The 26,251-nt window shown below is 46.3% G+C and overlaps 1 protein-coding gene across 3 annotated transcripts in view; it reads left to right on the top strand.

Annotated features, from left to right (window-relative positions):
• The window catches only part of SCN8A (sodium voltage-gated channel alpha subunit 8), a 118,723-nt gene extending 92,893 nt beyond the window's left edge, over positions 1-25,830 (top strand). For all 3 annotated transcript variants that reach the window (XM_064591230.1, XM_064591229.1, XM_064591231.1), the window contains exons 20-27: positions 41-214; positions 6,101-6,223; positions 12,029-12,313; positions 14,168-14,221; positions 14,684-14,821; positions 15,844-15,948; positions 18,530-18,800; positions 22,881-25,830. In XM_064591230.1, coding sequence (XP_064447300.1) covers positions 41-214; positions 6,101-6,223; positions 12,029-12,313; positions 14,168-14,221; positions 14,684-14,821; positions 15,844-15,948; positions 18,530-18,800; positions 22,881-24,028 — 2,298 coding nt within the window. In that variant the 3' untranslated portion in view covers positions 24,029-25,830. The remainder of the gene's footprint in view (positions 1-40; positions 215-6,100; positions 6,224-12,028; positions 12,314-14,167; positions 14,222-14,683; positions 14,822-15,843; positions 15,949-18,529; positions 18,801-22,880) is intronic.
• The last annotated feature ends 421 nt before the right edge of the window (positions 25,831-26,251 follow it).

The raw sequence follows: 26,251 nt of genomic DNA, 5'->3' as shown, positions 1-26,251 counted from the left end.
TGCCTTCAGGCACGGTAGGCAGCCACTGCTTCTCTTTTAGGCCTTCGAGGACATCTACATCGAGCAGAGAAAGACCATCCGTACCATCCTGGAATACGCTGACAAAGTCTTCACCTACATCTTCATCCTGGAGATGTTGCTCAAGTGGACAGCCTACGGCTTCGTCAAGTTCTTCACCAATGCCTGGTGCTGGCTGGACTTCCTCATTGTGGCTGTACGTGTCCTGCTTTCTACTCCCCACCCCTTCTGGTAGCAAAACAAAAGCAGGGATGTGCCTTCCTCCAACGGCCAGAGTTGCCTGGGGACCCAGGATGTCGGACAAGATGGAGGTGTAGTTTTGGGTAAAGCTCCTGTCGGAGCACTGAGATAGTGCTCTGAGAGGCCCTATATTTGCTCCAGGGACGAACCAGCCGGCTCTGTGCTCTGGTGGTTCAGCTTAGAAGAGTCAGAGATTAGGAATGGGGAGTGCAAACATTGGTGCCAGCACCCCTTGTTATTAGGCTGGGAACAAGAAGGTTCTTGGCCCACACCAGCAGGCTGTCCTCTTCCTGGTGCCAGGAGAGGGGTGAGGATGACGTGGGTGCTGCTGGGGTCCAGGTTGGGGGGCGGATCTTGGTAGGCTCTCTGCTGACCGTTCCTCTGGACACTTCCATCAACTAAAGGCTTCGTACCAGACTCCTCTGAACAAGTCAGTCTATCCAGAGGAGGTGGCGTTCACACCAAAATAACCTCCCCGCCTTCCCACACATTGCCATTTCCACAGTGGTGATCACACTTAAGAGAATCCTTTTTTCCTCCAGATTCCAAGACCATCTCCAAGGCTTGGTGGCCTCTGATCATCTGCAAGGCTTGCCGGCCATCACCTCCTCTGTTATTTTTCAGGGTTTAAGCTGCATCATCTGTAACTGTTTGCTCACCCCTCCAGCCCTTGTTCCTTGTTGGCTTTTCTAACTGTGTTGAGTGCTTCTGATTCTGTGTAATCACTAAAGCTCTTTTCTTCTAGCCAAATCAGCATTTGAAAGAAAGGGTGAATGGGAATTTCAGGACCAGGGCCTACGGAGAATTCACTTCCTGCTGAGCGCTAAGTACCAAGCAAATGGAGTGTTTGGAGGCTGGGTGGGTACATATAGAATATATATTTCCTCAGCTGTATAGTAAACTACCTAGAGCGTGCCTCTGGGATCCCGAACAGAGCAGCATGGAAGCCTCTGTCAAATGACAGGAGCCCAGTACTCCGCACCAGTGATCTCTGCTCTATAAATGCTTTCCTGTTCCTACACAGTGTCTGCGACTTCCGACTTCCGTGGTTAATGACTCCTTCCAGGAGCTCTTCGCTCTGCTCCTATTTGCATTCCCTTTTCAGAAATCAGGCCTTTAGAAGATGCCAGATGAGGTGAAAGTCACCCTCTGCCCTTAAAGTGGACCAAACAGGTACTGCCTCAGAGGGCACCAGCACGAGGCCTCTCTAGCAAGAGGTTTCAGCACTCCCTTCGGCGACTACCGCTGGTACCTTCTGACGGAAGGGCTCTGCCTCCCGCGGACGGAAAGCCCGAGCTCTGAGAATTCAGAAATGGGCTTGGGAGATGGCCCAGAGAACTAAAGGGACTCTGGGCCTGCTCTCTTTCCACAGAACAGGACCACCGGGTACCCAAATAAGCTGGTAAAAGCATTGACCGTCCTGCACATCACCATTTATTTAGCAAACATTTCTATCACTTTTCATACTGGGTGGCAGAGAAATAGAAAGTATGAGACAGGGGCGCCTGGGTGGCTCAGTCATTAAGCATCTGTCTTCAGCTCAGGTCATGATCCCAGGGTCCTGGGATCGAGCCCCACATCGGGCTCCCTGCTCGGCGGGAAGCCTGTTTCTCCCTCTCCCACTCCCCCTGCTTGTGTTCCCTCTCTCGCTGTCTCTCTGTCAAATAAATAAACAAAATCTTAAAAAAAAAAAAGAGAGAGGAAAGGAAGTATGAGACAGACATGTGGCCAACAGTAATCCATAAATTCCCCAGCTTGTGGGAGTTGCTGGATTCTTACATTGCCTTGAGACCTGACAGTGGTTCCTAAGAACACCTCTGTACCAGTTATTAGTCAACAAATAGAAATCAAATACCATTCTCTGTGTAGAGCTGTCCCAGAAGCTGTAGGGAGTCATGTGGGGCAGGCAGCCATGGCCCCAGCTCCTTAGGCACTCACACCAGCTTGCAGGACTGCTCGGGCCTGACTCCAGCCTTGCGGTAATCCAGCATTCTGGGAACAGGGCTCCCCCGGGACCCTCCCATCCACTGACTTCTCTTGGACACAACAGTGCATTTTGTATCATGTTTACTGAGCACCCACAACATGCCAAGCCTCCTGCCAGGAGCTGTGGGAGATACAGAGAACAGAAGCCATGGACAGTTCCCTCGAAGGGCCCGAAAGATGAGACATGTATACAAATAATCACAGTCTAAAGCAGCATGCGCTAAGTGGGAGCAGCTCCAGTCCGCACTGTGGCTGCACCGTTTGCCACCCTGAGTTGTGAATGGAGAAGCAGGCTTAGTTGTGAATGGAGAAAGAAGAACAGCTGGAGCCATCACAGTTTTTGCTGTCTTGTGCCTTTGGCATTCTAGAACATCCAGCAGGTGTAAATTTTAGGTCCTACTTTAGCACCATCTCTGAGAGGCTCTCTTCTTCCCATCTCATCCCCCAGTGACTAGATGTCCAAATCTGTTTTTCATCACCATGTTTGTTTCCCTAATGGATTCTCATTCCTTTGTATTGTCCCTTAAAGCTGCTAAGAGGACTTTTTACAATCACGTGGATAATCCTGACAATTTCCAAGGTTAATTCTCTTTGGTTACAAGGCATGTAATTCCCAGAGACAATGTTTCATTTTGCTCAGGTTCTTGGCTGCACTGGAGATCTTGTCCTGTAGAAGAATTTTGTCATCTTTCCCCTAGGGAAATTTATCCCATCATATCCGGAGGTTAGCCAGCGTATCGGTTTCAAGGACGGGAACTTTCAGAGACCACACATCCTGAATTCAGACTATTACAGACATTCTCCATTTGCAAACGTTCACATCATTTGGAAGAAGTCCACCCAGTGTCTCCCTTTTTTTCCCATTCCTGTAGCCACTGATACCCTGAACTTTTACTTCACCTCAACTCCTTTCTTTTTTCCAGGTTTGATTCTTTCCTTAAAGTGTACTTTCAGCAATGATTTTGTTACCTCCAGTGAAAGTTTAACATGGTGACTCAGGATTATCAGAGCGCCCTCAGCTGCTAAGGAATAGCCCACAGGATCCTTCTGACCCTGCCTTGGGAGATCTTGGCTAGATTGATCCACTGAGCAGCACATTATCTTGGCACCATTTAGAGCCAACCTCGGGATCGGCATCTGTACCTCCATCCTTCTTCCCACCTCAGGCCTCTTCGTTATCAGATTAACCACCCCTGGCCCCCCCGAAGAGCTGGGTCTCCCTGCCATGTGTGGGGCCCGTCGTGCGTGGGGCCCATCGCCCCTCAAAGCTTAGTGTTTTGTGGTCTTTACCTGGCATAGTTTCTCAGGATGAGGTTGACTCGGGTATTTTGAACTCAGGCACTTAGTCAGGATGGGATAGCTCACCTTCAGGTGTACCTACTGGGGTCTCACTAAGAATCTGGCAATTATAGGGGCGCCTGGGTGGCTCAGATGGTTAAGCGTCTGCCTTCGGCTCAGGTCATGATCCTGGAGTCCCGGGATCGAGTCCCGCATCGGGCTCCCTGCTCCTTGGGAGCCTGCTTCTCCCTCTGCCTCTCTCTCTGTCTCTCATGAATAAATAAATAAAATCTTTAAAAAAAAAAAAGAATCTGGCAATTATAGATTATTTGGTGTTAAGAGTTGGCTGCACTTGGCAATAATAGGCAAAAACACCTCCACGTAGATTCTTCCTGGTAATGATGAATGGAGGGAAAATGATTGGTTGGGCTACTGTGTTCCAGATAAAGCTTTTGAGGCCCTTGTTTTAGACAAAAATTGAACTCTGAAGCATGTGCCCTTCAAAGAACATGAGTAAATAGGGCAGGCTTTAATTCCAGATTCGCTTTGAATACTGCCTAGGACTCCAGGGAAGATACCTACGCTGAAGGATTATGAGCCCATGCATGGATAAAGGTTCACACCCCTTTTAAAAAATTGAAATCCTCGAGCCTGCTCATTCCTCTCCCTCACTAGGTCACGGACATTCCACTTCTACCTCCTGTCAGTCCTGCTGCTTCATTGTAAAAAGAAAAGAAATTATTTTTTAAAACGTTTTATACAGTTCAGAGATACAGAATCAAAGAATTAAAGCCCTCAGCTAGAGATAAAAAGCAACAAATGAAACTGAGTTGCAGATTGTTTCCTTTTTTTCTCCTCTAATTTTGCTTTAAAACATCAATTTAGGCCAAGCAGATCTGTAACCACCACTTTCCAGTAGAGGGAACTTAAAAATGATTGATGGGAACATCTTAACCTATCCCAGAATTTGTGGTGCAGTACTCGGGCAAGACTCCTCCAAGAAACCAGAGCCCCACGCCTGGGTGGCTCAGTCGGTTAAGCGTCTGCCTTCGGCTCAGGTCATGATCCCAGGGTCCTGGGATCGAGCCCCGCATCGGGCTCCCTGCTCTGCAGGAGGCCTGCTTCTCCCTCTCCCACTCTCTCTCTCTCTGTCTCTCATGAATAAATAAATAAAATCTTTAAAAAAAAAAAAAAAGAAAGAAAGAAACCCAGAGCCCCAGACATGTCAGGATTTGATCTGCTAAAGATAGTTTCCTTTGGTGGGAACTCAGGTCAGGCCCAGGTGGCCCTCGGTATAGTCAGCATCCAGTGTTATGGGACCACCTGGGAACTGCTCTGAGCGCTCTGGTAGGGCAAGGTGAGTTTGGCTCTGGAAGAGCAGGAAGGCATTTGACCATCACGACACCAGGCCTGGAGACTTGCAGGCTTCTCCCCAGCAGGGCAATAGAGTCAACTCCGGATTGTTCAGATACCGATAACCCTCTCTTGGGATATTGTACCTGCCAGTCGGGGAGGTGACCTGTCTGTGGCAGAAGGAGCTCTGGCCTACAAACCAGGAGGGTGGGTCTCTCTTTCTGGCTCCAGAATGCCAGTGTGACACTCGGCAGATTCTCGTGGGTCTCCATGTGCTCCTCTGTGAATAGAATTTCTAAAATTTTTCTAAGAATCCTTCCAGCTGTTTTTCTAACAATGAGAGTAGAAGATGGTCCAGGAAGGGACAGACCTGAGGCCGGTTCATTTTGAGCCGTTCTGGAGAGGAAGAATGGGGATGATAAGGAGAAATATGGGTTCAGTTTTCAGACCCACCCAAGTTCTCATGAAGGAGTCATGGTGGTAGTTCAAAGACGGAGGGATTATTATAGTTGAAAGTGAGAGATGGAAGAATTGCTTAAGGGAGTTCTCGTGGAGCCAAAACTCTGTCTAGAAATTGCTTCCTTTGGTTCTTGCCTTCTCGGGAACTGCAAAGCCAGCTGTGGCGCCTACTGGATACGTTTCCTTTGTTGATGTAGTAACTCATCACATTCTCCAGCAAATGGTTTCTTGTCAACCAGGAGCAAGAGAGCTTGTCCCTGTTGGAAATCCATGGTGAATGAGCTGAGGAGGGGGCAGCTTGTGTGGAGTGTGTGTATTTATCTGTATTCTTTTCCATAGGTACCATTAAATTTGTCTGGCTTAATTTAATGGCAACTTCTGGGAGCTGCAGAGGCTGTAAAGGGCGAGGGTAAGGTTTTTGTCATCTGTTCAGGCTCCTCTCCTTCCACTGGAACGTCCTCATTCCCCCTCTCCCTTCAGCCTCTTCCCTTTGCCAACCTGTATGTATGTTCTACCGCCTCCTCTCGATTTTCTCCTCCCCCCTGTGTTTTTTCTTCTGCCTCTCAACCTCCTTTCCTTTCAGGTCGTTTGAGTCCAAGTTGAAGTAGGCAGCTGGTGTTACCCACTCTCTCTCCCTGGGGGGGCCCAATCTGTGTAATCAGTGCTAGGGGCTTTATTCTAACACTCTGGAACCTCTTTTCTTGTTTTTCTTTGTTTTGTTTTGTTTCCTTTTTTGTTTTTGTTTTTCTCTTCTGTTTCCGTGTAGGTCTCTTTAGTCAGCCTTATAGCTAATGCCCTGGGCTACTCGGAACTAGGTGCCATAAAGTCCCTTAGGACCCTAAGAGCTTTGAGACCCTTAAGAGCCTTATCACGATTTGAAGGGATGAGGGTAAGATACTAAGAGCAGCTGATCCTTCTGCATGCCGATGGAAACTGTTTACGCATGCTAGAACTGATCACACGGTGGGAAGATCATTCAGACACGATCTGTGATGCAGCTGCTGATTTGATCCTCCACTCTCTCCCCGCACCTGCCCTGTGCGAGGGGGTCGCATCAAGCTGCCTCATCACATTAATATGGGCCCCACCCCAACAGTGTGCCATTGCAGAACATGTTAACGCTGGCTATTCTCATTTGGCCTGGCTTACCTGTAGCACTCGGGGCGGCTTTCTGGGCTGTTGATTTAATAGGGAGAATCACCAGGTGCAAAGAAGGGGAATTGTAACCCACAGACCCACTGAAAAGCAGAGGCTGCAGGCAGGGCGAGTGCCATGTAGGGGCATCAGCCAGGTGGGGACTGTGGCCTTGCCGTCACTGAGAAGGCAGCTGAAAGACATGATGGCAGGCCTGGAATTGGGAATGGAGCAGAATTTGGCATGGCCCTGGGAAAAGAAATGCTTTTCTTTCTATTCTGATTCCTCTTATTGCACCTTGTTGTTCTCAGCCCAGTCCCATAAGGACTGGCAGCCTCTGTCTGATAGCAAAGCTTTCCTCCTCACCCCCCACCCCTCTGCCCACGCTATATGGTCCCCTATCCTGACACCATCAAAATAACAATCAGGTATGATGCCAGATGACTCCTCAGCTAGTTCTCCTGAAATTTCTTGACACCTGCTATTCCTGCTTTGGTGATACTCCACCCAAATCCAAACAGGGCAAGGTGCTGTCACCCTGCCAACTTAGAAACAAGGCTCCCTCTTTTGGTGCCCTTTTGCTGTCTCTCTTGGTTAAAAAAAATGTGCATGTGTGTGCATGTGCGTGTGCACACACACACATGCTAAAAAGTCAATTTCCTAAGATCAAGTGGGCAACTGGCTTTTAGTGGTAATCGTTGTCCTGTGGTAACAGAGAGGTCTGTTATACTTAACGAGACCAAGAAAACTCGTTTCCATTCAGATGTTGAATACATGCAGGAGAGCAAACCAGAGGATATGTTTTTAAATGTGCAGACATCAGAATGTAGGAATAAAAATTAAATGGTTCCAGTGGGCCCCAGGAAGCAAGGCCGACTGGAGAGACTAGGTACGAGGCCAGTGCCACCTCACCCATTCCTCATCTGTGCTCCCTGGCCACCGCTCCACAGAACTCCCCACGGTTGGACAGGAGGGTGAAAACGTCACTGCGCCTCGGGAATTGTATTTGTTAGTTTCTTCAGACAAATACTTTTCGCCACCAATTGTGTCTTTTCTGTAGCACAGTCACGGTTCGGTTTACTGCATATAAGCTTTCCGCAACCCACCTAAACCGTCGGCAGGAAGGTCGGGTCCACGGCAACACAGACTTCTTTCATTTTAAAAAACAAAGCAAAACTTGGGAGAAAGAAAGAAGAGAGATTTCAGAACGTGTGCAGTGAGGTGACCAGTAGGCGCAGGCTAGAGCGAGGGAGAGAGAGAGTATACTGCGGACGACTCCGTGTTCCGGGTCATCAGACCTAGGACTGCCGTGCCCTCCCCTCCTCCCCCGCCTTCCCACAGTTTTCAGCAAGGGCTGGTGAAACCCTTTTCATAAGTCCTATCAGTTCTGTTTAGAGCGTTGATAATCGGTGTTGGCGACTGAAACACTGAGTAAAAGAAGGCTGTTGAAGACCGTACTGGGCACACGGTAGCCATCCCAGCAGCCTGTGCTCTTCCTCAGCCGATGCCAGTGATCCTGGACCTCCTAAAGCCAGACTGGTAATAGCTGAAGAAAGCCCAAGAAAAAATGCCCAGCTGACACTTGCTACTAACTTTCTCCACCCGGATGCTCATTACTGCCAGGCCTCGCCCGTGGCAGAAGTCGTCCCCGATGACCAGCTGGGGCCAGCTTGCTCATGAGGAGGTTATTTGAGTCACCTGGACTCAGGGGCCCTTTGGGTGGCCACACCGCTTCCCTTCAGCCCCTCCCCCTCTCCCACCTTGCCTTGGACTCCCAGTTTCCATTCCCCAAAAACTTCTAGTTGCCAACTTTCAAGTAATTTAGGGACCAGAAGCAGTGATCAGAACCGGCAGAAAGTTTTCTCTGAAAAAGCGTGAGAAAGTGAAACCTCTACGTGAAGGTTTTTTTCAGCTAAGAGAATATGAGCGAAAACCAGTATGAACCAAAAGCCAGGATTTCAAACAATGAGTGTTCAGTAAGGGAAGCTCTGGTAGAGGAGTGTCCCTTGGTTTGGTTGGCTCCGGTCAGCCAGCAGAACTGACCACTTCTGGTTGGGCAGGGGCGAGGGCTCAGGACCCCGTCCTGTACTGCAGTTTCCCAGCCCCTCTGTGGAGGAGTAACTGCAGGAAGAAAAGACTGAATCTGCCTGAGCTAACAGTCAGCTTCCCAGTGATAAACAGGATTAGGTATATGCATTTTATTCGAAGGCTACTGTCCTATAGGGCCATATGTTTTCTATTTTTTGGCTTGGGTTCTTACACCGACACTGAGCCATTACCCTTAGAAAATGTTCGGTAAGAACTCTTCATAACCTGAATACCATCCATGCAAGTGGGCTCAACCGTCACTGTGCTATTCCAATGGTGGGCTCAGACCTCCGTTTGGGAGGGAACGTAGGGTCCCAGCCCGTCCCGGGACACTGACTTCAGGTCTTCCTCTCTCCTTCCTCAAACCAAACACCAGAAAATCGAAACACTCATGCTCTTGACAAAGGAACACTTAATGTAGTTCTTTGCTTTTCTCTCCTCCATAGTAATCTTCATTTAAGAGATTTTGCTGTGCTATTAAATTTTTGAGGGTATATAATGCTATGAAACCTGCATGCCTTTTTGTTGATTGTCAGTACATAGTTGTCCATTAAAGCCATGTTCCCTCTGCCAGATATTAAAAGCTATTTGACAGATTTTATAGCATTTAATGAATGGTAATGTTCTAGGCATTATGAGAAGACAACACTGCTCTAAGAATTAGTATCCACTGGAATTTTTTCATCAGTTAAGTAGATCTGAAGCAATCTTTAAGTATAAATGTCCACTGAAAACAGTAACTTCATAGATTGCTAGACCCAAGTTTTAGTAATATTTCTATACCTAGTTTTGAACAATGAATTTTTATCATAACTAAAGGCAATGTAGAATAACCCAAGAGTTGTTAGGGACCAATTCACAAAGTGACTGCCTATGGAAACTTGAATTGCCATTTGCACTTACCTGTAGTGCGAGAGTGCTTCTTGCCCTTTGGTCACTGAGAATATCAGCACGATGACAATTATATATGGAGCACGGTTAAACAATTTTCATTATTAGCTAATGTCTACAGCCAGGAAGAATTATTAGTAAATTTCATCAACTGTTTACTGTTTTATTCATAAAGCTAAGCTAAGAAGTTTTTCTTTGGTTATAATTAATCAAAAGTACATTTACATCATATAAGTACATTGGATTTTATAGGATTTTGTGTCCTACATATCAGAGAACAAGGTTCAGTAAATACTTTTGTGTATTGATTCTTTTGATCAGATCTATGAGTATAAAAGTGGGAAGAGGTCACTTAGTTAACGAGCTAATTATTCTTCCCTGCTATAAATATTACCCCATATTTAACTGTAACGTGTAACACTGTGCAGGACGGGTTAGACTGGGTTAAGATAGTCAGAAGAGTTCCTAGAGGAGGTAGATTCTGAATTGAGATAAAAAGAAGCATTTCTAGGTTTGAAATCTTTTGGGGCCTACTTCCCTATTGCACACTTGTGATGGTCTAATAGAAGGTCATGATCTCTCACCTAAGCTCTGCTGCAAAATGCTGTCACATAGACTTGAGCTTTTGAATTTTGATAATCGACTCTTATTGTCCGAGAAATGATTATTCCATTTGTGGATCATCCTCTTTTTGCCTGTCCTTTTGCACATTTCATTGCTTTCTGGTGCTCCACCAAGGGGTGAGCAACTGTAGAATGAGGAGGTAAAATTCAAATCTGATCACCTGACAAATTTGGTAACATCAATCAATCAATCAATCATTCTCCAAAATAACGTAGAGGATTTTCTAGATTTCAGATATTCTGGCTTTCCTCCCTCAAAGTAATGAACAGTTGAAGGGTAATCATTTTACACTAATGACAGAGTTATTAAATCTAGAAGAGATTTCTTGGTCTAAGAATTAAGAAATAACTACCTCTCAGTCTAAAGGCCTTCATATGTGAATTGGAGAAACACAAAACTAATATTTTAATCTAAAGAAGAGTGACTCCTTAGCAGAATATCATTGCCTTTTTTATATAGGACAGAACAGCTCTTCCCAGCCCCGCGTTCCTACCAGTGACATTGCAGTCTAAGGCGAGAACAGAAGATAAGGAAAACCCAACCCCAAGTCAAGTTGGGCTCAAACGGAGCCCAGAGCTGCCCCCTGGTGTTCATTCCACAGCACAGCCCTGTGGGCCCTTTTGATGCTGTGCTTATGCAGTGTGTATGTCCTGCCTCTTCCCTGCACTGAAAAACTGAGGCCAGAACACGGTGATATTTCTCACCTCCTTCTCACAAAACATTAGGAAGCTGTGTTTATATCCATTGTCTTTATTTTAAGTCCATTTTAATTTTCCTAGGATATTTAGAAAAAGGAAGACACATTCTTCCCACTTTAGAGTCACCTTTCTGGGCCTTAGCAGTCCCGCTTAAGACAACAGCAAGTGAGAATCAGGGCAGAATGAACACCAGCTTTATTTTCTGCCCCCCCCCCGAAATGCTATTTTTACAAGCCCTTTGAACTCCTCTAGTGAAAATTGCCACCACAGTTGAAGTGTTGTCTAGCTACTCTCACCTATAGTGTGAATCAAAATCAAAGTTAAAAACAACCCAGAAACTTTGATTCCTGAAGGGTTTTTTTCCCTTTGCATTTTTTTCATTCCCGAGCCTTACTGCAGTCAGTGATTTTTAACAATATGCCGGTTTTGGGGTTTCAAGAGCAGTGATCTAACTCAGAGCTCTCCAGAAAATGTAAGTCATTCCTATTTCTAATACATTGTGAAGAGTCGAGTCCAGCCCTGGATTGAGCAGAGAGACATCAATCAGCATTAGCCAAACAGGGGTGACTCAGATTCAGAAGCCTACAAAGTCAGAAAAAAAAAAAAAAAAAGGCTTAAGAAGAATAATGAACCTTGAGTGAAAAATTCATCTGTTCAGATTTTATTTTATTCTGTTTGGTAGAGGGAATATAGCTTTTTTTTTCTCTTGAGCCTGCAAAATATGCATGCTCAGCTATTGCCTGAAATAAGATAACTGGCCTTGCATAAAAGAGACTTTGTGTACCATTGACTGATTCCCTGCTAACACCAAAGGGTAGTTCTCTGTGATTTTGAACAATCCTACCTTGTTTTGCAGAGGGGGAATGTCTGTTGAAAGGCGACTGGTGAGCTTGAAATCAGATTTCCCCCATGGGGACATATTTTATGAGTTGGCAAGGAGGGAGACTAGACTAAGAAATAATTTTTTCAGTCCCAGGTTGGAGCCTGGGAGAGAAGACCTAAGTCAACTGGGGCAGGGGAATTCGTGTTAGATGAAATAAATATTATGGAATTTACTAGTATTCCTCAAAATATATTTTAGAGATTTAGAAAATTTTGGTCCTACTTGTGGATCTGTCCAGCCACACTAATTCCAAAGGGGATGTAACGTTTTTATAGTCAGAACAAGCCACACAGTATCATTCCCCTCCTGGAAATCAAAAGAGTATGCTTGCTCATACTTCCTCCCAACACTCAGCAACCTCCCCCTTCCAATGCAGGTGGTGGTGAATGCCTTGGTGGGCGCCATCCCCTCCATCATGAATGTGCTGCTGGTGTGTCTCATCTTCTGGCTGATTTTCAGCATCATGGGAGTTAACCTGTTTGCGGGAAAGTATCACTACTGCTTTAATGAGACTTCTGAAATCCGATTTGATATTGAAGATGTCAACAATAAAACTGAGTGTGAAAAGCTCATGGAGGGGAACAACACAGAAATCAGGTGGAAGAATGTGAAGATCAACTTTGACAACGTTGGGGCAGGCTACCTGGCGCTTCTTCAAGTGGTAAGCATTGCTCTTTTTGTCAATCCTGTGACGCTCAGATAGCTGGCAAAAATTGCATTTGGTTCCTTCTCATTCCTGCATCCAGAATCAGGATTACTCCTAGTAGGCCACAGAGAACAATGTCCTTTCCCAAACCGGTTCCAGGGAGACGCCTTTCCTGAGAACTTCTGAATTCTCCAAGACCTCACTCAAAGGGGATCTTTCACTGTGCTCAGGAGCAGAGTTCTGCTCAGCTACAAATAGATTCCTGCAGCATAAGAAAGTTGCAGAGAGACCACCGTCTCTCCCCAGGACAAAGTATGTATTTAAGGAGAAGGCGCGGGGGTGGGGGGGAGGAGGAAGGTAAGTGCATAGACACCACCCCCACCAAAAAAATGGGAATTCTGATTCAGCAGAATAATCCTATATAACAGCTACACTAAGTGAACTAAAGAAAAGAATATGGCAGTGCCAGGATGCTGCCACTCATGTCAGCCCAACCCCAGAGAAAGGTCTCAGATTAACGTATCGCGGTAAGAAAGGATTTATTTTAATTATGTAGCCTCCCGTCATGTCTAGTTTCCTCTTCCACTGTCACCAATTTTTTGGACTGTTTGATGAGACAGGATGATGCAGTGAAAGCTCTTAAGCTTTGGAGTCAGACAATTGTAGGTTTGAGCCACACTCTGATGTTTATTGCATATGTAACCTTGGACAAATTGCTCAACTTCCCCAAGTCTGTTTCTTCATCTGTTCAATGTCGGTAATAATACCTTGCACTGTTGTTAAGAGGACTCATGATAGTTTATTAAAATTTCTCAGAACAATGCCTGGCACAGAGCAGTGCTTAATTAATAGTATTTTGCTATTAGGTGTTTTTGTTACCTACATCGTATAGTCGTTGGGAGGATTGAATGCTCTAATGCAGGTGAAACTTTCAACTTGACCTTACAGATAGTAAGCACTTACTGTTAGCTAGTATTAGGAGCCAAAGTTAATAGAATGAGCTTTATCCTACTCCAGAGTCTTTTGTTGTTTTATCCAGTTGGGGAAATTGGACCCACAAAGTGAATCTGAATTGGAGCAGCTCCAGGAGACCAATGCACATCAATCAGCCAATTAGACATTGTATTCAGAGTCCCCACCTTGTGCAAGGTGCTGTGCTTGGCACTACTAGGGCCGCCTGATGAATAAAGAACCACCCGTGCCCTGAAAAAACTTGGGAGTCTGGTTGAATAAACAAAACAAATGGGACAAAAAGAAAACAGAGAACACTGAATTGCTAACCCGTATTTGTTTCCAAAATCAGACGAGGTATAGTAGGTGGAAAGAGAGTGCAGTTAGGAAGGGCTGTCTGGGATGGAGCCAGGATTGCCATTGACATAGGCTGAATGCAGAAAGTGGTAGGGGGAAAGTTCTGGCCTTGTGTTGTTTTGGGGTTTTTTTTTTCACTGCAACTTAGAAATTTTCAGACCCCCATTGCTTATTTAACACCATTGTAAAAAAATGACTTGTCAGTGGTAGGCTAAGTTCCCAGTACCTCAGTAGATTCCTGCCACTCATTTATAAATACAAGTTTGCCCTGGCGTTAGGAAACCTCCTCAGACCCATTTTAAAGACCTTTTATGAGAGAATTGATCCAATTACCATTGTCAACATGTTTCTCTGCCAAACTTTGGTGTTATTTTCAGGGACTGAGTCAAAGCTCCCTCGGGACCTGTATTAACTAACAGAAAATTCTGTGTCCGTATGAAGCCATGCCCAAACTCTGTCTTGTGTTCACGCTGAGCCTATGAGCCTGGCCTCTGTGACCCCTGCCTAGACCCCCGCCCACCCCCTAACAGGCACAGTCTAATGACTGACTCTGTTTGCCAGGCAACCTTCAAAGGCTGGATGGACATCATGTATGCAGCTGTAGATTCCCGAAAGGTAAGGATACACCTGGCAAAACCACAACCTTCTTGGATGGCTAGAAAGCAAGCAGCATGACGGCGCTTATCAAGAAAAAGGGTGTTAGGACATGTATTGCTTGTCTGATTGATTATAGCTCCCTTTCCTCCTCCCAGTCAGTCATCGCTCTCTTACACTGGCTCCGGATGATTAGGCCGTTGAGCTTTACCCAGTGGAGCCATCTCCTCTTTAGTGCTGCTGACAGAAGTGTGGCTCCTAGCGGACAGCCCTCCCCTCCCCCTGGCCTCGCCATTTGCATATTCTCCCCCTAAGTCAAGTGGCAGGGCAGGGCCGGGCAGCGAGAACGTAGAGCGCCCTCATCCCAGCTGGCGCAGCAGATCCAGTGGTCAGTTATGGCTGGTGGCGATGGCACGTCAGAATGGCCCGCCTCACCCCACGCTAGGAGCTGATTCTCTTCTTTTCTCTCCTATCCTTGGACAGCCTGACGAGCAGCCTAAGTATGAGGACAACATCTACATGTACATCTACTTTGTCATCTTCATCATCTTCGGCTCCTTCTTCACCCTGAACCTGTTCATTGGTGTCATCATTGATAACTTCAATCAACAAAAGAAAAAGATAGGTCTCGTCCCCTCACCGCCAGCGGCCAGAGCTCAGCTCAGAGGAGAGGCACTTCTGTCCCTATCTCTAGAAAGAAAATGCCTCTCTTTCTCTAAAATCCATATTATCACCTCACTGTGGCCCTGGCCCCACTCTACATTAGCGCCACCCAGCTCTTTCTGTGGGGGGCTGGATTGCACAGTATGTGGTTTACCACATTTCCTAGGCCAAACTAGCAATTTACTAGTACCAAATGTACTAGCAATTCTTGAGGCCTTTGCTGGGTTTGGCATCCTGCCAGAGGAAGGCAGAGTCAGAGAGGGTCTGGTGACAGGGGTGAGAAGGAAAGCAGCAGCTGAATAACTGTAGCAAGAAGTAGAAAGTGTCTAGACTTGTCATTACCGATGGGAATCCCTGGGCAGCACTAGCAAACTGGGATTTGAAAGACCATCCTTGTCCTTGGAAAGTTCACTTCCTCACTTGTTCCAGACAGTTAACAATTTTTCCCAAACAGTCTGAAGCACTCACTCTTGTCATCCATTTTAGAAGTCAAGTCTGTGTCAAGGAACTCTCTGTGTTGTTTTCTTGCACGAGGATTTCTGAATTTTTAATATTAATTGGAAATAAATGGGCCAATAACCAGGACTTGAAAATCCTTTCGTTTAAAAATGTTATTCTTTAGAATTTTATCAGGAAAGCAGGTCCAAAAACGTGTGTGAACCAGTGAGATGCAACTGTCTTCAATATCACTGCTCTCAAGTGTACCCTTCCCTGAGGGCCCACAGTGGGGTAGCCCATTTCCTTTGTGCCCAGCCACTGGCAGACCTCAGGAATTCAAAGCTGAAGACAAAGGCTGGTGTTTCTTTGACTTAGAATAGCTGTCCCAGGTTGACCTCATTATGGGGCAACTATTAGCTAAACTGACTTCTGGAAAGGTAAGGGGGTCAGTCCCCCCTCAGTTCTTAGGGTTGAACCTTAGGTCCAAACCATAGCATGTGAGAGCCTATTGTAATTGCTCGCTCTCTTCTTTCTTCCTTTACTTTGGAGGTCAGGACATCTTCATGACCGAAGAACAGAAGAAGTACTACAATGCCATGAAAAAGCTGGGCTCAAAGAAACCACAGAAACCCATTCCCCGCCCCCTGGTGAGTGCAGGCTGAGGGCAGAGTGAGACCCCATATGGTAAAGACACTGGTAGGGTTATTGCCAAGGAAAGAAAAGGGTAAGTGATGGGCTCCCTGTGCCCTCTGACCCTCTCCCAGCTGCCCCATCCAGAGGATCTGGGGAAGACAGCAGAACAGGGACTAAGGTATGGGATGGCTTTTATATTTGTGCTTGACCTTTCCTCTGAGACTTCCTTGGGCAGCAGCGGAGAATCAGCCTGTTATAACCACATTGACTCTGGCACTGGTAGAAAGATGTTTTAAGAGACCACTAAAATATTAACAAAGGGAAGTAAAAATGAAAGCTGGTCTCTTTCCTACCAGTGCAAGATAGGATGTGGCCACTATCTTCTCAGCTCTCTACCCAGCAAGCAAGTCTTTGCAAGATATCTGTGGGAGCAGAAGAGGGTAAAACTAGAAGTCTGATGTCCTGATTTTCTGTCTTGAACGGAGCCTTTTGTAAAACAGATTTGGGCACTGGGATTTTGCTTTGCCCTCCTGTTGGTGCTTGCCCTCTAGCTTCAGGGGAGAGGCTCTGCTCCCGAAGCCATATACCCAGTGGAGTGGGACATAACCCCCAGGCTCAAAGTTCCATCTTCTCTAACTTTCATTTAAAGTAACTGTTTATTTAAAAACAGCACAACTCTTTTTTTTTAAAGATTTTATTTATTTATTTGAGAGAGAGAGAATGAGAGACAGAGAGCATGAGAGGGAGGAGGGTCAGAGGGAGAAGCAGACTCCCTGCCAAGCGGGGAGCCCGATGCGGGACTCCATCCCGGGACTCCAGGATCATGACCTGAGCCGAAGGCAGTCGCTTAACCAACTGAGCCACCCAGGCGCCCCGAAAAAACAGCACAACTCTTAAAATAAACACTCACCTGGCAGTCTAATTTGTAAAAATAAAAAAATAGAGCTACTTTGAACCAAGAATGGGTTTTTCCCTACTTAGTGCTACCCCTGGCCTGGCATACCTGCCTCACCAACTTCTGAGAGGAAGGAAGCCCTCAGGCCCCACAGAACAGTTGGAAAACCAGCAAGTGAAAGTGATCCTCAAAATAAGCACCAACTTGAGTGCCTAGATTCTTTCAAAAAAAAAAAAAAATCAGAGAGATCTTAAGAAAGAGAACATTTTTGGTATTTCCTTGAGGTTAGAGCTTCCATTTTGTGTTGGAAACGAGACTAAGGAGAATGGAGAGGGTTAACATTTCTGAAGTTCTGTTCAGTCCTTTGCATGCAGGAACCTGAATGTATTTTCTTCTACTCTAAAATATGGAAACTTAATGTGGCAGGAGACATTAATAAAGAATGATCAGCACTCATTCAGCAAATAGTTATAGATCTCCTACTATGTTCCAGGCACAAGACCCACTGTTATGTCTGAATTATGAGGTTGCTTATGATACAGAGGGGACAGAGATAATAAAATAAGCAAACCGCCACGATACAATGTGGAGCGTTGTGAGAAAAAACAACTAGAGGGCCTGACAGAGAATAGGGAGGCTTGGGGCAGGGGATCTACTTCAGTAGAGTAGTTAAGAGGAAGCCTCACTAGGGAGGGTGTACTTGGGTAGATGAGAAGGAGCCAGAGTTCTGGGGGAGAAGATCCTGGAAAAGCAAATGAGGTTGTAAAAGCAGAAAGCCTCAGTGTTGCAGGTGGTGACCGGCTAGAGGAAGGAGCATGAGATGAGCTGGATTAGACCATGCGAGGCATCTCTAAATCAGGCTAGCAGTAAGAATTTTGTTGCAAGCCCAATGAGAAACCATTGAAAGGTTTTAAGTAGAAGTGGGATGTGACCCATTTATGTTTTTAAATAATAACACTTGCTACTCTGTGGAGACTACACTGGATGTGGGCAAGAGAGGAAGCAGGGACACTAGTTAGGAGACTCTTTCAGAAGTCCAGATAGAAGATGGCAGTGCTTGGGCTAGAGTAGGGCCAACAGAAGTGGGATGAAGTGGGTGAATTCAGAAGAATCAGTAGGACCGGCTGTGCATGCAGTGGGGGACAAGGGAGAGGAAAGCGACAAGGGTGACCCTCAGGTTTCTGGCTTGGAGACTGAGTGGACGATTGAGATGGGAGAGGAGCAGGTTGGGTGAAAGGCAGGGGAGGGACTTGTTAGGTTTGAGATGCTTATGGGTCAACAAGGAGAGATGTTGAGAAAGCAACACGGGAATTCAGAGGAAAGAACTTGAGAAACCAAAGTACATAGATACTGTGTACGCAGTAGGAATAGATGAGCTCTTCTGGGGAGACAGTGCAGAGAGAAGAGATGAGGGCAGGGCAGACATGGCCAGGACACGAGGCTGAACCGGAGCAACTGGCGAGCCAGGAAGACCTCCAGAAGCGTGTGATGGCATAGACACAGAAGCGTGGCAGTGTTAGAAAACCTGGGGAGGTGACACTGATGTCGGGGTCTGCCCATGCTCCTGACATCCTGCCAGAGAAGCGGCATAGGGGGCTGGCCAGGGTTACAGAAAAGAAAGGCGATGGCAACTTCGACGGTCCGCTCGGAGAGGCTCTCATGAATGCTCTTGTGTCTTTCCTCCCCCTCCCACCCCCCAGAACAAAATCCAAGGTATCATCTTTGATTTTGTCACTCAACAAGCCTTTGATATCGTTATCATGATGCTCATCTGCCTTAACATGGTGACAATGATGGTAGAGACAGATACGCAGAGCAAGCAGATGGAAAACATTCTCTACTGGATTAACCTGGTCTTCGTGATCTTTTTCACCTGTGAGTGTGTGCTCAAAATGTTTGCCTTGAGGCACTACTACTTCACCATTGGCTGGAACATCTTTGACTTCGTGGTAGTCATCCTGTCCATTGTGGGTAAGTGGGGCGAGCGGGGGGGAGACGCAGGGCACCTGACTGGCCTTGAGCATGGGACTTCTGGGACAGCGGCCACTTCCACGGGTGTCAAGTGCAGGCCCGGGACTCTCATGGCGGAAGCCCGCGTGCATCTCTAAGTCATCTTGGGGGCCCCCCCCCCGCGCAGTAGGTCACGTGGTCAGTGAGTTTCTACTGAGTGTTCATAGTCGTCTTGAATTATAAATTCCCTGGCTGAAGAGGGGAAAATGATAGAGATTTGACTCTTTTTTTCAAGGAGTTTAAAGTTAACAGGGAAGGTAAAAACAACTATGGCTGCAGTAGCAGTATAATGTGGAAAAAGGAATGGTTGGAGTTTGCTAGGTTGGATACTAATGAAAATGGTCTGAGAACATTCTGGTGGGGACTGCCAGGGCTCATCTTACTGAGGTTTTACTGTGTGCCAGGCATAGTTCTTCACTGGCATGATCTCACTGGATCCTTATGACAGCCCAAGAAGCAGCTATTTTTTAGTCTTCTGTATGTCCAAGGTCACCCAACTAGGAGGTGGCAGAGGTGGAACTCAGGTTGGAGCTTAACGGCAACTGTGTGACATTTTGCTTCAACCAAAAGGCATGGGAGGCAAAGGAAATGCTGGCCTATCGATTGGCCTCCCAAAATGTTTCCTTGCCTTCCTAAAAGGCATCTCAAATGATGAAACAGTGGCTTGGTTCCAGGTAGGTTTAACTGATGTAGGCTGGCAGAGGGAGAGTGCCCAAGGCCCGCGGGAACCAGCCCTGGAGCCGGTGGCCAGGCTGGCTGAGCAAGGTGGTGACCAGGGGTGACTGAAGGCAGCTGGCCCTCCCCTTGGTCAGTGTTAGTTTCTGGTTTTCTAGTTCTGTCCATGGGAGCAGCACATCCATAAGTGTGTTGATATATGGAGCGCTAATCGCATATATCTCCCCCCAAGAAAATTACTTTGGGCAACACTGTACATGGAGTTTCCCCGTGGAGAGTCACAGAGCACATTAGGCTATAGAAAGTTCTTGAAAGTCCTACAGTAAAGAATTGTTGAACTCACCATGCTACCTTTATTTTGATCACAACACCCTTTTTTCAAGTAATAATAATGGTATCCCATGTTTTACTGAAACATACTATGTGCCGGTCACCATTCTAAGTGCTTTACTCTAGTTATAATTCCTACAGTCCTCACAACGACCATCTAAGTATCTCAAGGAACTGAGGCACAGAGCAGTGACCAAGACATGAGGCTGGTGAGCAAGTGAGCAGGGGTTCAAGGCCAGCCCCTGGACTCAAATCCACACTCCTACCCTCCCACAAAACATACTTTGGACAGTGTTGCCTTGTCCACTATTCTTGAATGTTTTCTGCCCACCCGTCATTGAGTGGGCTGGAAAACCCACAAACCAAACCATGCCCCCTATTCTCAGATGGTACTCAAAAATAAAGAGAAAGAATAATTTTACTTTTGGTGATTAGGATTTTTATTAAATACCATTCATTTGTTCAGAAACAAAAGTATAGAAATTATCTTTTTATTTTTTTAAGATTTTATTTATTTGTCAGAGAGAGAAAGAGAGAGAGAGCACAAGCAGGGGGAGTGACAGGCAGAGGGAGAAGCAGGCTCCCCACTGAGCAAGGAGCCCGATGCAAGACTCGATCCCAAGACCCTGGGATCATGACCTGAGCCAAAGGCAGACGCCTAACCAACTGAGCCATCCAGGCGTCCCAAGAAATTATCTTTTTAAATTAAGAGGAGTTGGGGTAATTAGCCCTGGGACCTCCTAGAGGACCCTTTAAATGGTGTTCCTGCTCCCTGGAGTGCTGTCTACCCATCTTTCTCCCCTTTTCTCTGGGAACAAATACATGTTCATCAGACAAAACCTTACTCTGGCACCTTCTCTCTGAAGCCTTCCTTGCCCACCAGACATGGAATGCAGTATTCCAGATACTACCTGACTTCTTATGGTCATTGGTTATGACTTAATTGAGATGTAAGAAGAAGAGAGCTGAGAATTCATCTCGGGTCCTGGCTAAGGTAGACATTTGTGTTTTTTTTTAAACTTCAAATACTCCATGGAATTCTAGCTCCAGAAGATACTCCAAGAGGCTGTCCAGCCTACTCTCTGAACTTACTGATTCTCATCCCTTTCTGAAAGTTAAGATTTTTGTCCTATGTTGAAAAAGAGTCACACACTTGGGCGCCTGGATGGCTCAGTTGGTTAAGCGACTGCCTTCGGCTCAGGTCATGATCCCAGGGTCCTGGGATCGAGTCCCCACATCGGGCTCCCGGCTCAGCGGGGAGCCTGCTTCTCCCTCTGATCCTCTCCTCTCTCATGCTGTTTCTCGCTCGCTCGCTCTCTAATAAATAAATAAATAAAATCTTAAAAAAAAAAAAAAAAGAAAAAGAGTCACACATAATGAGCTTGACTGATCACAAAGACAGCTTTATGAAGGAATGGATGGGGGAGTGTAAGCCCAAAATGGTCACTGTTACTCTGATATGTCTCCAGTTAGACACCTCTTTGAGTCTTAGAGGAGGGAAACAAAAACCAAAAAAAAAAAAAAAAAAAAAGATATTTATCCTAGCTTAAAAAGCTCAATGGGATGCCTGAGTATCTCAGTCCGTTAAGCGTCCAACTCTTGATCTCCACTCAGGTCATGACCTCTGGGTCGTGGGATCGAGCCCTGCATCAAGCCCTGCATGGGGTCTGTGCTCAGCGAGAAGTCTGCTTGAGATTCTCTCTTTCTCTCTCAAAAAAATAAATAAATCTCTTTAAGAAAAGGGAAAATAAAGCTCAAATAAGAAGATTGCATAGCCTTCTGCAGTTCACTGTCCCAGTATCTGTGAATCCTTAGGTTGAAAGATATTTCCTTATTCAAAGTAAATCCTTCCTGTCAGTGGAAGCTCATGTTGTCTCATCAGGGCCTCGACAGCAGGAGAAGGCGCTGAAGGAAGAGGGCATGTCTTTGCCTTCCCTTCAGCTGCCACGTCCCAACCTTTGCGTGTCCTCTTCCTTCTGTGGCCCTTCATTGGACTCCCATGATTGCTCTGCAGTGTTCAAGGCAAGTGGTCTGGCTGAGGTGGACCCCCAGATAAACGTAAACAGAAAAATCCTATGGATTTACATGGTCACCCTCTACTTTTATATCCTACTTATGCCTTAACGTTTTTCTCTGCTGATGCTGTTTCTGATTTATGGCTTTAAACACAAAATCTAGAAGCTCTGAGTTAAAAGCCACTCCGAGGGATCCCTCTGGTTTTCTTGGCTACTTTGGCAGGGTAGGGACATGGCACAATAAGAAACCAAAAATGTCTTTTCAGAGCTAGGAAGAAGATACTTTGAAAATTAGTGGCATAGCGGAATAACTAAGACACCACAGCCTAGGGGCGTGAAGTCCTGGGTGGCGCCGGGCCCTCTCGTTCACTGTGTGTGGATATGGAAATTTGCTAGCATTTCGGAGAGCAATCAGTAACACCTCGGCAAGTCACACACGCGCAAAACTGAGAAAAACTAATCATTCTTGAGTGGGAAAACAGATAAATGAGAACCTGTTCATGAAATGGAATACTGTTCAACCATGAAAATGAATAATCCAGAACTATTTTAGCACCAGAGATCAATCTCACAAACATAATGCAAAGTCTCAAAATTAAGTTAGAGATCTAAAAAACTTGTTCTAAAAAGATACAGTATAATTCTTTCAACGTAGTAGGATGCTAGGATGCTATCTATCTACCTATGATAGCTATGGATTCATCCATAGTGAAACTGTGAAGAAACTGGAATAATACTACACCATCTCCAGGATTGTGGTTGAAGAGAGGAAGCAAATTTGGTAAAGCACTTGGATCTATTAAATCTGGATGTGAAGTGCATAAATGCCTATGTTATTGTTTTCTCTGCTTTTCCATATGTTTGAAACATGTGGTTTTCTCTTTTCATCATGAGAGTTGAGATTGAAGGGTAAGGTGCTCATTCTTTGAAGCCCTTTGAACTTAAGGGCTCCAGTGCCAGGTGACCTAAGAGAAAGGGGTCTCCAATCTCAGTAACATTTCTTCTTCTGTCCTCTTCTTAGGAATGTTCCTGGCTGATATAATTGAGAAATACTTTGTTTCCCCAACCCTATTCCGAGTCATCCGATTGGCCCGGATTGGGCGCATCTTGCGTCTGATCAAAGGTGCCAAAGGGATCCGTACCCTGCTCTTTGCCTTAATGATGTCCTTGCCTGCTCTTTTCAACATTGGCCTTCTGCTCTTCCTGGTCATGTTCATCTTCTCCATCTTTGGGATGTCCAATTTTGCGTATGTGAAGCACGAGGCTGGCATTGATGACATGTTCAACTTTGAGACCTTTGGCAACAGCATGATCTGCCTGTTTCAGATCACAACCTCGGCTGGTTGGGATGGCCTGCTGTTGCCCATCCTAAACCGCCCCCCTGACTGCAGTCTGGATAAGGAACACCCAGGGAGTGGCTTTAAGGGAGACTGCGGGAACCCCTCCGTGGGCATCTTCTTCTTCGTAAGCTACATCATCATCTCCTTCCTAATCGTCGTGAACATGTACATCGCCATCATCTTGGAGAACTTCAGTGTAGCCACGGAGGAAAGCGCCGACCCTCTGAGCGAGGACGACTTTGAGACCTTCTATGAGATCTGGGAGAAGTTTGACCCCGATGCCACCCAGTTCATCGAGTACTGTAAGCTGGCAGACTTCGCGGACGCCTTGGAGCACCCTCTCCGAGTGCCCAAGCCCAACACCATCGAGCTCATTGCCATGGACCTGCCCATGGTCAGCGGGGATCGCATCCACTGCCTGGACATCCTTTTTGCCTTCACCAAGCGGGTCCTGGGAGATAGCGGGGAGTTGGACATCCTCCGGCAGCAGATGGAGGAGCGGTTCGTGGCATCCAATCCTTCCAAAGTGTCTTACGAGCCAATCACGACCACACTGCGGCGCAAGCAGGAGGAGGTGTCGGCGGTGGTCCTGCAGCGCGCCTACCGGGGACATTTAGCAAGGCGGGGCTTCACTTGCAAAAAGACCACTTCCAATAAGCTGGAGAACGGAGGCACGCACCGGGAGAAAAGAGAGAGCACCCCGTCTACAGCCTCCCTCCCGTCCTATGACAGTGTAACTAAACCTGAGAAGGAGAAACAGCAACGGGCAGAGGAAGGAAGAAGGGAAAGGGCCAAAAGACAAAAGGAGGTCAGAGAATCCAAGTGTTAGAGGAAAGCAAAAATTAAATATTGTACAGATGTAAAACTTGCAAGTGAAAGATTGTTTACAAACTTCCTGAATATTATCAATGCAGAACAGCTGTGGAGACACTTTAACCTGAAGATCTATACCAAACGTAGTCTGCTTACCATGTAACACGGTTGCATCTTGAGCAGTGACCTGCCAAGGGCCAAGGACCCTGCTCCCTGGACTCACAGATTTTCTAATGCTTGGGCAGGTGGTTACTGCATGTTCCACATCAGTCAATGCAACTTAGGACAAAACCAACAGGATACAAAAACCAGAGGAGAGGCTGCCGGGACCAGCATATTTCCGTTGCAGCCAAATGGATTTTATTTTTTCATTTTGGTGATTCTCAGAAGCAGAAAGCATCACTTTAAAAGTTTGTTTGTTCATGCAAACTATATTTGCATTCTTACATTAGTTAAGCTAAGCAGCAAAAAGAACACACACACACACACACACACACACACTCTCATATCTAGCCCATGTCATTCAATTGTCAGTTTCTTTGACATAAACCGCATCTTCTCCACATGGGCTTCACGTGGTTTGGAGATGGGTGGGGGAAACAATCAGGTTTCTTCAGGCTGAGGAGGACTTGCTCAGGCCGATTCCAAACATTGTGCTCGTTCAATGCGTAGAAATGATTTGCATGATGGCATGCCGTGATCAGAAGTCATGCATGAGAACCATACACCACAGGACACTACTAATCCTGTCCCCTGCACTGGGTCAGCCTTCGGACAGGACCCAGCCCTGCACCGTTCACTGTATTTGGAGAAAAAAAATGGTAAGAGTTCCATACCCGCTGCAATTCCTTATGAATTCTTAGAAGTCTTTCATACACCCTCTGGGTAGGGAAACATAACCAACCAATTGACCACCACCACCAACAACAACAAAACAAACCCAACCCAACAAGCAGATGGATCCGTTGTGTGTATATGTTTAACAGACATCTCTAACATACAGCCATTGTTGCACATTTTGAAAGATGAACTACTTAATGCTGCTCTGTGTCCCTTCCATGGGGAAACTTTGATCTCGAATGGCTTGTATTAATAATGTCACTGTAAAACCAAATCCTAGGGCTAAAAACAAAAAATCAAAAAAAAAAAGTTCATTTGTATTGCAATATTTATGATGATTGTTTAGCCTTCATACTGGAGAACTGACACTTATTTGGGGCAGAGATAAAAGTGCTGTTCAAAGTGGCACGTTATCTCTAGGGGGCAATTTGGGGAACTGAAAGCAAACTTTCAGTTGGTCAGGGGGTTGGGGTGCTCACTTCATTCAGTGTCCTGTCCTTCTGCACCGTGGCTTTCTCCGGGCTCAGGTCCCGCTGGAGAGGGGTGCAGATCTTCCCAGCGGGCCTCTCCCCTCTACAGAGGGGTTGTGGCAAGCTCACGCACTGCATGATTCCTCTTTGCCTCCATCTCATTTTTCCACCAAGCGGGGCTTCCCTTACCTACAGAGCTGGGTGAGGGCAGAAGCACTGGGGGCTGTGGCGGTGGTTTCTTTCGTGTGTTAGAGAACAAACAGTCACTGCTGGGCCCCGAGGTAGAGATGGAGCCGCCTCTGAACCAAGCCCACTTGGTTTCTTTATTGCACTGATTCTCATGAGAATGCGATTTACTCTGAATTCTTAACACGTCCCAGCTTCTCCCCACACAGTTCCCTCTCAGCCAGTTACGCTGCTTAGCGGCCTGCCCATTGTCCCTGGAGGGTGGCTTTGCGGGGAGCACCGTGTCGTCCATTCCGTCTCCCGCTCTAGGGAAGACCGTTTTTAGTCCAGAGGTTTCTCATTGGATGACTAGAGCTCAAAGCCAAGATGCTGCAGTTGAATGTGTCAGGAAGTCTATACAAAGAATGAGGAGAGACTTGAGCATGCGAACCAAATCAAAACAAATTCTTCCTGAACCATAAAACCAAGGGGGACTAAAAGCACCCCATAATCAGACACACCAACCTGCCTTGCAATAGAAGCACTTTGGTGTAATTGTACCATCCACCTGACTAGTTTTGCGTAGAACAAACCACGGCAAGGCAGTAAACAGAGCTTTCTATCTTGTCGGACCTTTAGAAGCTCTGCCCAGCTCTCGTCAGCCTGCTTCTGCGGCCTCCTCCGTAGAACTTTTGTACTACACCCGACACCAGGTTGGAAAAGCATTTCTCTCAGTGACCCTGCTAACTGCTAGGACGAATGTA

Source organism: Mirounga angustirostris, unplaced genomic scaffold, assembly GCF_029215605.1.
Source record: "Mirounga angustirostris isolate CCGP_5_RB_7025 unplaced genomic scaffold, mMirAng1.0.hap1 SCAF_5, whole genome shotgun sequence".
Classification (NCBI taxonomy): domain Eukaryota; kingdom Metazoa; phylum Chordata; class Mammalia; order Carnivora; family Phocidae; genus Mirounga; species Mirounga angustirostris.
The sequence above is the reverse complement of the archived record's forward strand: the minus strand, read 5'-3'. Positions and strand labels throughout refer to the sequence as shown.